General features: G+C 35.5%; 1 protein-coding gene across 1 annotated transcript; it reads left to right on the top strand.

Moving 5' to 3' along the window:
- Positions 1-788: 788 nt before the first annotated feature.
- Positions 789-8,865, top strand: lrrc56 (leucine rich repeat containing 56). The gene is given in 18 exon segments (XM_056452184.1): positions 789-1,003; positions 1,168-1,255; positions 2,229-2,289; positions 2,531-2,627; positions 3,299-3,496; positions 5,789-5,888; positions 5,891-5,914; positions 5,917-5,976; positions 6,078-6,185; positions 6,188-6,268; positions 7,533-7,597; positions 7,706-7,834; positions 7,836-7,852; positions 7,937-8,097; positions 8,311-8,333; positions 8,335-8,474; positions 8,476-8,591; positions 8,594-8,865. Coding segments are annotated over 18 exon segments (1,815 nt in total). The 5' UTR covers positions 789-847; the 3' UTR covers positions 8,785-8,865.
- The last annotated feature ends 4,226 nt before the right edge of the window (positions 8,866-13,091 follow it).

A 13,091-nucleotide genomic window follows, 5' to 3' on the forward strand; every position in this document is an offset into this window, starting at 1 on the left:
TTTTATACATCTCAACATCATGCTGGAATTTTATTCCAAATTATATTTTTAGGTCAGTTAGAGGTTTACATTTTTTGTTGTGCTGTAATTTTGACATCTCTAAAATACCTTTAAATTTATAGTTTTCATAAACAGGCTTTAATAATTTTCATTAAATAAATTGTATTCAAATAAAATAAAAAATAAAAAACTTAAAAAAAAAAAAACTTTAAAAGTACACTTTTTGTCAGTCAGCTTTTAGATGACCGTGGTATCCCTTTCTCGTATAAAATAACATGCATCGGTTTGCTTTAGAATTGAGTAGAATTTATTTCTTTATTTTTTCCTGTCCTCAGATTTGGTATTTTATATTGGGTTGGGAAGATTTTATTTGTAGTTTAAATATTATTATTATAAATGTATGTATAATGTCGTTGTAGATAGTTATATAATAATTATGCATATATGTAATAATTACTTAATTCTCTTCTTTTGTAAAACAGGTGCTTTTTCTGTTGCTGCTACTGATGTAACCAATCAGCTCATTAAATTGGCAAAGAACTTAATTCAATCATTTTGGCAAGGGTTACAAGCACAGTCCCATTATTTATTTTGTTTCCTTTATTTTTATTTATTTTTTCATTCTAATATTTCCATCTAAAACTCAAAAGATCTAAATGGACTACAACCCCCATGTGGCACCGTATCCAGGATGTTGACCACCGTTGCTATGCAAACTATTCCACTTGCTTTACAGAGGCCGAAAGTAGGTGCGCGTATATAACGCTCTTTAGGTTTTAACTGTTTACTTATTGAGTTCAATTAACTTATAGTTTTCTCCAAATTGTTAATTTATGTAAAGTTGCAAATGTTGAGTGAAGCAGCGATAAAGAAGAGACCTGGCACAACTCACTCCGCCGTCACTGAGTTTAATAGATTTTGTACATTGAACTTAAAACCTACTGCTGAACCTGAGCACTTCGACAAGATGATGGATCAACTGTGCCTTTCACCAGAAATATTGGTACGATTTCAATGCTGAGACCGTACTAAACATGTAACGTTAAAATGAATATAATGCAAAAAAACACGTAGTCCTGTAAAAAAACGTTAGAGTAACTTTGAAACAAACTGTATCATGGGTGAAAATCCACCTAATATTAGTTATTGGGTTTTTTTTTTCTTCAGAAAATTCTTTCTGGATCAGACGATCTACAAGAAGTGACGTCACTAGAGATGTGTGTCGATACTCGACAGGACACTCTAGACAATTTTGGTAAGTCTTTTATTTAATCATCATGTATTTACACGTGTATACAGTATACGATTGTTTGTTTCTTTTATTTATTGTTGCATGCTGGTAAAAAGATTAAGGAATCCAAATGTTTAGTTGTCATGAAAATTGTCACACTTCTTTCTTGCGTAATAAAAAAAAGATAAAAGAAAAAAAAAGAATACTGCTAATCTGTCTTTGTTCCCGAAGAGGCTGATCAACAATAAACATTCACAAGACTTTTATGATATTATTTTGTTTGTGTGGTAGCATAATTACAAAACCTTTTTAATTGATATTTTGATCACATGATGATGAGACTGCAATTTAGCAACTTTGACATTTTAAATTTTGATTAAATTAGGCTTGTAGCTTGCAATTTAGATGTTCGTACCATTTCATTATTATTATTCTTTTTTATAATGCTGTATTTACATTTATTCATTAGCAGACATTTTAAACTTTTTTGTAAAAAGCAGTTTGTTATAATAAGGCAAATAATCACAAGTGCTAGTAATAAACAATATTTAACATTGCTTAATAGTGCTAAATATGATTTACTAAACCAGGATGTCGTTAACTGCTCATGCAAGAGATTAGAATTTATTTCTTTATTTTTTCCTGTCCTCAGATTTGGTATTTAATTTGGGTTGGGAAGATTTTTTAAACATGTGCTTTTACGTTGCTGCTACTGATGTAACAAATCAGCTTGTTAAATTGGCAAAGAACTTACTTCAATCCTTTATTTTTGCATGTAGCATGCTGGTAAAAAGATTAAGCAATCCAAATGCTTAGTTGTCATGAAAATTGTCACAGTGTTGAAGTATTAATGGTCCAAATGTGTTTGGCTTGTAGATTGACAGATTGTGAGATAAAGAGGATGGAGACTTCATAAGTAAAACATTTGTGTGTGTGTGTGTGTGTGTGTGTGTGTGCGTGCGTGCGTGCGTGCTTTGTTTGTTTTTTTGCCTTATAGGAGTCTACTTGCCAAAACTTACACAGCTAAAAATGAACAACAGTTTGATCTCATCTGTCCGGTAAGACCTTTATGTAAAACATTTTGTTACTTGCTTAATGGAATTTTTCATCCAAAAGGTAAACTCTTGATCTGTGATTTACCCTCTTTCTGATGCTTGTGCAATTTTCTTTTATGGAACACAAAAGAAGATATTTATAGCAAATAGCAGCATTGTTTTTTTTTTCTATACAGCGAATGTGGTTATGGAATTTAAAATGAAAAATAAGGAGCATGATGGCTTTATTTCACTTTTTGTTCAGGGATTTAGGAACCAGCCTTTCCCATCTGCAGGTCTTATGGCTGGCACGTTGCAGTTTGACTGATCTGGAAGGAATTTCTGCTCTTTCTTCCTTGAAGGTATAAAATAACATTTAAAAGCAATCTTTATAGAGACTGGTTTAATAACACTGTAAAAGGTATAAATAATAAATATGAAATGAATTTAGTAGGAATGTATATAAATAATTTTTAGCCACCCTGAATTATTACCCCCCCCCCCCCCTGTTTATTTTTTCCCCAATTTCTGTTTAACGGAGAGAAGTTTTTTTCAACACATTTATAAACATAATAGTTTTAATAACTCATTTCTAATAACTGATTTATTTTGTCTTTGCCATGATGACAGTAAATACTATTTTACTAGATGTTTTTCAAGACACTTCTATACAGCTCAAAGTGACATTTAAAGGCTTAACTAGGTTAATTAGGTTAACTAGGCAGGTTAGGGTAATTAGGCAAGTTATAAAATATATAGCTCAAATGGGCTAATAATTTTAACCTAAAAATGTTTTTTTTTTTTTTACACTGCTTTTATTCTAGCAAAATAAAACAAACAAGACTTACTCCAGAAGAAAAAAATATTATCAGATATACTGTGAAAATTTCCTTGCTCTGTTAAACATAATTTGGGAAATGTTTAAAAAGGAAAAAAATTAAAAGGGGGGCTAATAATTCTGACCTATATATACTTTCAATAAGAAGGATATTTAACCACATATTATAACATGGTTGTGGTCACTAAATCTTAGGAGCTGTATGTGGCATACAACAGCATATCAGACCTAAGTCCAGTCAGTATGTTGGAAAACCTGGAGCTGTTGGATCTGGAGGGGAACAATGTTGATGAACTGGCTCAGTTGTGGTATCTATGCTGTTGTGAGAAGCTCAGAACACTTTCACTGGAAGGAAACCCTGTGTGCACCTGCCCTGATCCAGGAATGTTAGAGGTACATGAGGAGTTCATACTTCATACTTAGCATTTTATGTGGCCAATCAGCCAAATACTCCAGATAAACAAAGTATAAATAATGTATAAATAAATCCTAGGGCTGTCAATCAAATTTTTTTTCATCTGCTCTAAATACACCTTAAATAAATATAATGTTGCATTAGAAACTGCATGCATAACAACATTGTGTACACTTAATGAAAAACTGAAATATAAAATTGTTTTATACAGATGAAATGAAAATGTTTAGCCAAAACATAATGAAGCATTAGGCTTAAGCCAATATACCCAATAAATATCTTTTTTGTTTGTTTGCTTTCTTTGCCCCATATATTTTGCTATTCATGACATGAATTAAACAGTTAAAATGTGTTTACACAATTTTGTCTTGGGTTTCAAAGAAAATTAATCAATTACAAAATTACCAATTAAAAACAATAAAATGTTTTTTAAAAATAAATTTAAAAAATATATATATAAATACAACATTTTTTAATATCCCAGCAGACAGAAGATCAACAAACCAGAATTTAGCACTTTAAGTAAATCTGTAAAATAAAAATATTTTTATTTGTGTAATTTAATATTTATTAGCAAAATCCTCTTCTGTAGCTCATTTAATGTTATGTGACATTATTCACAAACTGTTTACCAACCAACATGCAGAAGGAACAATGACTGACTGATTAAAAACATGATGCATTTAAATGTGACAAACTGTTTCTTTCATAAATAGTCTTAATGTTCTCAAAGCACCTTCAGCGATCTGTCATGGGACATTAAAAAATGGTCAAAATTACATTTAAAAGGACAGAATTCAAAGGCTGAGAATCCATTAGTTAAAACTCTGCGTGCGCCCTTACACACACATGTACTTTATGCTGGGTTCACACCAAATGCTAGAATAAAGTATTTTGATTTACAAAATCAAGACAAACGAATGACATGGAATGCATGGAGATTCGATTGAGTCAAATTCAGCTTCTTCTGCATCTTGGGAGTTCAAATAATAATAAACTTAAGTGGACCCAGCATTATTGCTTGTGAAATTGTCCCTGCAAACAAACTATACTAGAGGGGGAGAGAATTCTCTGCATCAGCTGTGTGCTTTGCCATTAAGTGATTATTTAAAACTTGATGTGCTGCTGCGATAACTTTATTTACATCGACAATAATGCAGACAAATTTTTTCTTGCTGACAGAACCATCGTCCCTTTAGTGCCCTTTCAAATGACACACTTCTGTATTTAAAGGGTGCATGTTAGTTCCTAAAGGATCCCTATCAGTACCTTAAAGTAAATGGCCAATATTGTCCTCCTAAAGGTACAAAAATATACCTTTTGATTGGGTATTCTTCAATGACAGCTTTTGTACCTTTTATTATGAGTGTTTGATTATTAGAAAATATTGCACACTGTTTTATTGCTATAGTACGACCTTGGAAATGTATTTTTTATGTATTTGAGCTAATATGAACAAAGAATATACTGTATGAAAACTGTAATAAATATATTTTTAATGTCAGTTAATATGCAAACTGACGATATATAAAACATTGAAACGTGTATTATTAATATTTATACACTATAATATTAATTATTATTTTATGAGCCACTTTTTACTGTTAATTTAATTTGTTTAATTTAAGTAAAACCTAATTTATATAAATTTTTATATTAGTTTTAATAATTCTGCTTTTAATTTCAATTAGCTACCAGGGCAACATTTAAAAATTTTTATGTAGGGTTTTATTTGAACAAATTCTGGATATTTTAACACTTATTTAGATTAATTTATTATTCAGAGTTCTTCTGTTGCTGCAATCGGTTTGTTTTTGGTCAGCATCAGGAGTTACAAAACTGGGGCAAGGTTTTCAGTGAGTGGACACACTGCTCTGAATATTCATGAAGTGTAAATGAAGGATGCCCTCATTTGCTTTCTCTTTGTCTTTTACTTCCTTCAGTGCAAATCAGAACCCTTTACATTCTCTTCAGTGCAGCAAGTGATATTTAATGTTTATTGCCATCCAAATGAGTCATTTGGAAAGAAACGAATACTTTAACTCAGCAAAAATTAATTAAACTGTTTAAAAGTTCCAGAACAAAATGTTTGAAGTATTTCTATTTAAAATTAATCAGCATAAATTTTTTATATTACCTTTATAACACCATTTTTAAATACCTTTATTTATTTATTTGTTTATTTAGTTTTCTATGTGGTTGCTAGATCATCATAAAACACTCTTGTATTCCGTATTCTTTCCCCTCTGCTATATGTTGTTTGTTTGCAGGCTTCACACTATAGCTACAGGTCTGTTGTCCGTGAGCTGATCCCTCAGCTAAATATCCTCGATGATGTACCTGTTGCAGAAGAAAAATCTCCGTGCTATGGAATTCACTGCTGGACTGGACTCTTCTCAAGAATCAATCAAAGACAGTTCAGTTAATGTTGATCTGGATCACACAGATGCAGCTATCGGTAAAGACAAACAGTAGCTGCCAAGACTCTATAAAAACTGACAAATGTTTACACTGTATGAAAAGGCCCTAAATGTGTTTAACAATGTTTTGCTCCATCAGAAGAGAGATCTGTTAGTGAGTGTGGCATCAGACCTGCATCTGCACTGCCTCTTGATCTAAAAAACTCTTCCAGGAGTCTCTTTAACCATCCAGATAGTGCCAGACCTTCCACTTCTGGACTGGGTCAAGACCAGGTTCAGCTGGCTCTGTACTTGACATTCTGAACCATGAGGCGAGTGATCTGACAAACGGTAATATACTGCATCATCTTATACTTTATATTATTGACACTCAGAGAGAAACCAAAACTGCAGTAAGGTTTTGTGTAAGTTACGTTCATTAATTCATTCATTCATTTTCCTTCAGCTTAGTCCCTTTATTCAGCAGGGCTCGCACTGCGGAATGAACCGCCAACTTATCCAGCATATGTTTTACACAGCGTATGCCCTTGCAGCTGCAACCCAGTACTGGAAAACACCCATACACTCTCTCACATGCAGGACACATACACTACAGCCAATTTAGTTTATTAAATTCACCTGTAACTGCATGTCTTTGGGACTGTGGGGAAAACCGAAGCACCCAGAGGAAACCCATGCAAACATGGGGAGAACATGCAAACTCCACGCAGAAATGCCAACTGGCCCAGCTCGAACCAGAGTTCAAACCAGCAACCTTCTAGCTGTGAGGCCACGGTGCTAACCACTGTGCCGCCCATGTAAATTAAGTTATATTGGGGCAATGTCCCCAGATTCCCTTGGAATCTGGTCAAAGTTCTTCCAGAGGTGAGCTTTGAAAATCCCTCTGAGACCTGGTTCTGACAGACATTCACAGCAGACCCTCAAAATTAGGGTCTAACGGATCACAGTCCATGGTTCGGAACGTATGTGTTTAGTTAATGGATAAGTAATTTTTTTTTTAACTTGAAGATTAATCCAACATTTGTAATGATCGCAGAGAGATCGCCTCCAGCGTATTCAAATCACATGTATGAAAGCATTTTGGGTTTCCTGTAAAAAATAATGCTAAAAGAAGAAGTTGTGGTGGCACCTAAATGCTTTCTAAGGTTATTAAAGGTGTTTTCTGTGACTGCTTGTTTTAGCCTGTATTAATACATTCAGTGTTGATCTGCAAACTTTTAATTAATCATTAAAGATTGGGATCTCAATTTAAATACCAACGCAACACAAATTATAAATGATGATGATTTGCATAATCCTTTGAATGGGCTGCATTCAAATCTTAGTTTGATCAAGAAAGATCCAGTTTTTCAGTTCATCAGTCACACCCCCACTTTTCATATCCACATATGTATTATAAATAGGCGGTTCATTCCACTGTGTGACAGCTAAATTAAAGTGAATGTGTGAATATTATTAATAATAAACTTTTTTATTTGTTGTTTTTTTGAAGTGATCATGGTGTTTTTAGGGATATTATGTATAATGCCATGTAATTACTGGTTTATGATTCATGCTAAAAAGCAAAAAACACTGAAATGTGATGTTTCCACAGGTGTTGGAACTGTTCTCTGTGGGAATCCACTACAGGCTATTCGAGCACGCAGACAGAAAATAAAGGTGATTCTAATTGTCATAATACTGATACATAGATTTTAATGTAAGGATTAAATAGCAATTTAGAAGATGATATTTCTGACTCTAAAACATTTTTTGCCATCTGCCCAGCTGCAAAATTCTCTTTCTCAAATCCAACCCAGCACACAGCTTAGCAGTTATATTCCTGAACACACGTATGACTTTGAACAGTCAAGCAGTCAGGACCGCAGTGATGTTTTTGCCGAGCTCAGAAGCTGGGAGGATTGAGCACAACAAGTACTGAACCTCCTCAAATACACACATTTAACATCCAGTTACAATGTGGTACAATGGACGTTGTGCTTTTGGGATCTTTTACAGACATCTGTTGGCTATTGAGAAGGAACCAGCAGCCACAGTTATGAGTGTCCACCACAGTGATGAGGAGTATGATGATGAAGACAGACACAATCATAGCATCACTAGAGATGCCAGCAGAGACACCAGCTCTCCTGATACATCCATACAATCTCTCTCACCAGGTAATGTTATTTCTCTCATATAAAAAATGTTAGGGAGGTAAAAATACACCAGTGCCAAGGTTTGGTTCAGTTCACGTTGTTGGGCCCGCTGTACAGTTCAGTTCAGCTGGCTGAAGGGGCAGAGCTTGTGCTGTGGTACCACCAATGTTATGGAACACAAGATTCACTTTTGAATTTAATAGTAGCAATAATTCCTCATATTCCTCTCAACAGAATCTCCAGAGATGTTGAGACTTCACCTCCTCTTCAGGCTGTTCCATGTCTCCCTCACCTCCACCTACTGTAACACTTTCCCCTGCTGGTCGGAGGACAACACAAATCCGCACTAGGAGACTCAGACCTCATAAGCCTGATGTCAGTAACTCAAGACTATCAAAGGGAAACTGAGACTGACCACAGAAGCATATGTGCCCAGAATAACATGACTGTAACATCTCTGACTGCACCTCCTCGAATAGTCCATAAACCCCAAAGACCCTCTACTAGTCCTGCAGACTCCCTCTTAGGATGGAGGTTACTGGGAACCAGCAGCTCTCGGAAATGCAGCATAAACCAATAATGCATTCTAACACGTCTAAAGAATTGGCACCCAGACGTCCACAAACAGCAAGAGCTGCACTGCAAAGACTTCCGGATCGAAGCCTTTTGCCTGCTCGAGGAAACACCCACCTGGAAGGTGTAGATTAAAGGGATAGTTCAAGCAATAATGAAAATTTACTGACTCTTTGCTCAGCCTCAAGTGGTTCCCAAAAGCATTCTTCTTCAGTTGAACACACAAAAAAGATATGTTGAATATGTTAGAAACCATTGACTTGCATAATAGGAAAAAAATTAACTATGTAAGTCAATGGGTACAGGTTTCCAACATTTTCAAAATGTCTTCCTTTGTGTTCAACAGAAGAAGAAACTCAAACAGGTTTGTGACAAGTGAAGGGTGAGTAATTATGACCATTTTGGATGAACTATCCCTTTAAATGTACACAAATTTGTTGTCACTTACATTACTGAGTCATTAGGGGGCGCCATCTGCCTGCTATTTTACCTCCACTTCATTTTAGTGTATTCCATACTGATTGAATTAATTGTTTTAGCTCATATCCATACACATGTATCATGTAAACACTAATAGAGATAGGGACTGCAGATCTGTACAGTAAGTGTCCCATTATGACATTAAATGTTATGTTTATGTCAAATGACTAATGTTTCTAAGCTTGTTATCCAATCATGGATCTATAGCACATTTCACTGTCAGATTCTTTACATGTCAGGTCTTGCAGTTACAATGTGTACAGACGCAGGTGCAAGACTGTTTATTCTACATGTCTCTGAAGTACAGTATGTATCACATCACTCAGAGCATTCCACAAGTTTTAATTTTTTTAGATTTGTATGTAGATTGTGCATAACAAATGAATAAAAAATTAAACAAAGTTCTTTCTGGTTCTTGAATCTATTCTATTGATAACTGCGCCCCTCCAACTGCTTCACTACTGTATCACACCGCCTGCCATTTTCCTGTTACGAGTGTTACGATGGAGGGCTAAACTCAACATGCCAAATATTGCTGTTGTGTCACCCTTTTAGGAGAAATAATAGTTGTTCAGACTTCAAAAGTGAAAATGTTGAATATGTTTAAAATGTTTTGACGATTTCAGGGTATATAATTTCCATTGCACGGTTGTGCCATTGTTGTTCACATCAGGGCAACGTTACTTTTTAATTTTATGTAAATAAAATGCTATGAAAATGTGGCCATTATAATTTTGACTTATATGTTTAGCATGTTTTTGTTTGATAAATAATGCTATTTAGCATTTACTGTAAGATACTGTCAGGGGCCGATTTAGTGATTTTGGGGCCCTAAGCAATACCAGCTATTGGGGCCCAAGTCCTGAAATGCACCCTTTCTACTTTATTTAATTTTTATTTATTTTATCACTGTCTTTTTTAAATTAATGTTATCTATACATTTTAAATATTAGTTTTCCTAAAATAAATTCACAGCTAAAAATATATATTTTTTAATATATATAAATTTGACTGCTGGACTGCTCCATGATGGAAATTTTATTTAGTTTTTTGTAATATTATTACATAACATTACATTATTATAATAATATTATATTTGATTTTATACTGACTTTATATTTATATTTATTTACGTTAAAATTGTATTAGTTTAACTCGAAATGAAATTATTATATGATTATACAAATAAGTAAATAATATACCGGTGCATATATATATATATATATATATATATATATTATATATATATATATATATATATATATATATATATATATATATATATATATATATATTGTGGCAAGAAGAAAAATCAAACACAACACAAGTCTGCGGATATTCAAGCAAAGCTCCGAAGGGTGATTTATTTACAGTGATTCAGAAGGAAGGTAAGTGCAGATCAAATGGAAGTAGCGCTCGAGGGAAGGCTTCTGGATGGTGAGTAAACGGGATCATACACCAGAAGCGGTGCGTAGTGCCACGCAGCGCCACACATTTCTGAATTTTAAACATAGGTTTCTATCAGGGTACACACACCGGCGCCGCAAGTCGGCGGCTGTCGGCAGTGCCCAACCACAACTCAGGACGCTTAATGATCACCATAGCCTTAATTCTGATTAGCCCCACCCCTGCACGTCATTCCCTCAGCCCCAAAAAATCCATGACCAAGCTCCATTCAGTGTCTGGCCTCGTTGCTATGAAGGACTATGCTCTTGTCACGGTCAGTGTTATAATTCTAATTGAAAGTACTCACCTCTTATGTTTCCTTGTATTCTCCAGTGTTCACATCTCTCCTTCCTAACATGGTCTCTCCTGGTTCTGGACGTTGTTGATTCCCCTGTGTCCGGTTTCCTGCTTTCCGATCCAGCCACATTCATCCCATGAACCAATACTCAGTGTCTCTGTTTAACCTGCCATCAATTAAAATAAACTGTTAATACTTACCATCCTTGTCCAGTCCCTTCTGTGACAGTAAATATTACTAATTATATATTATTATATTTATTACTGCTGTTGTAACAAGGAGTCATGGTGACAGTAAAGGTGAGGGTCCAAATTGCAGTTTATTAACTGAGTAAGTCAGGCAATAGTCAAAGCGTAGTCATGGTCACTGGCAAAGAGGTCAATACAGGTGGCAAAAACAATAAACAAGGCAAAGGGTCAAAAGCATGGCAAGACTAGGCATGGGAAAACATTTTGTAAGTTTACAGAAAACGACTCAGCGGTGTGTGGGAGAAAAGGTGTTATTGTATAGCCCATGTAATCAGTCTTATCATCTACAGCTGTGTGCTAGTAATCAGGGGTGATCCTGAACTGGTGCGTGAGTGAGGTGCCTGATAGGAAATAGTGCAGTTCGGTGGCAGAATTGACAGGATCCTCAAGAACTCACTGACAATCATGACAGCTGTCAAACGATTAATTACATTTAAATAGGGCTGGGCGATAATTCAATATCGATAATTATCATGATATATCATTTTCCAATAAAACGATAATGACCGTTCGATAATTGCTCAATAATATTTACGCACTATGCATAACGCTGCGCAGGCATTTTGCAGCCTGCCGTTCCGGATGCCGCACGCAGCATACAAGTTTACAACCATACAGTGTTAGTTGCACTTGAAGGAGTAAGAAAAATAAGGTAAAAAAGGTCAGGGCCACAACCATTGTTGACAAAAAACGTCACTAGACATCAGTAGTCTTGAGCTACATAGTTTTTTTTAATCCGACACAAAACAGAGCAATGTGCACTGCAAACTGCGCAGACAACTCGTTTCATTAAAAGCTGGCACACCATAAACCATTTCATTGTTTAAAACAGTACACTGTTATGAAGATGCTAAGAAATTTCAGACCCAACAAGTGTTGGTAAACTAGAGCAACTACCCAGCAGAGTTTCATGTCATCATTTTCGAAAGCCGTGCCTTATGAAAAAATAACCTCGAAAGACATAAGATAAGACAGACAGCACAATCTCAATGAACACTTGATGTTTGCTGTAAATTGCAGGCTGCATTATTAAGGGCATTTGGTTACGACATTGATTAGGATCTTGTATTGTCAAGCTTATTTCCTTTTTAATATTAAGATATTTATTTTGAAATCTGTAATACCACTATTATCCCTCATCGACAGTAAACACCAGCCTTTATATATTTAAAGGACATAATCACTGAGGAGAAATCAGATGCTTAAGACAAAATCTTTAAATTAATGACATATTAAAAATGCAGCAAATATATGACAGACGTTTACAACAACAGTGGATTAATTAAATCCTTATTTTCCACGGAGCGAAGCATCAAGCACCCACAGTTGTTTAAGATGGGCACGAACTAAAATATAAATATTTCTTTGAAAATGTATATTTTTGCAACGAATTTTGTTGTGTATAATTCATTCATTCAATTATTTTCTGACGCTTTTCCGGGGCCAGATTGCAGGGGTAGCAGTCTTAGGAGAGAATCCCAGACTTCCCTCTCCCTAGACACTTCTTAACAGCTCCTCCAGGGAGATCCCAAGGCGCTCCCAGGCCAGCCAAGAGACATAGTCCCTCCAGCATGTCCTGGGTCTTCCCCGAGGCCTCCTCCTGGTGGGACATGCCTGGAACACCTCCCTAGGTAGGCGTCCAGGAGACATCCGAAACAGATGCCAGAGACACCTCAACTGACTTCTCTCGATGTGGAGGAGCACTGGCTCTACTCCGAGCTCCTCCCAGGTGTCAGAGCTCCTCACCCTATCCATAAGAATGCGCCCTGCTACCCTTCGAAGGAAACTCATTTCAGCCACTTGTATCCAAGAACTTGTCCTTTCGGACATGACCCAAAGCTCATGACCATAGGTGAGAGTAGGAACATAGATTGACTGGTATATCGAGAGCTCAGCTCCTTCTTCACCACAGCGGACCAGTACATCGACCGCATTACTGCTGCTGCTGCACCAATCCGCCTGTTAATCTC

Source organism: Danio aesculapii, chromosome 25, assembly GCF_903798145.1.
Source record: "Danio aesculapii chromosome 25, fDanAes4.1, whole genome shotgun sequence".
In the NCBI taxonomy this organism is placed as follows: Eukaryota; Metazoa; Chordata; class Actinopteri; order Cypriniformes; family Danionidae; genus Danio; species Danio aesculapii.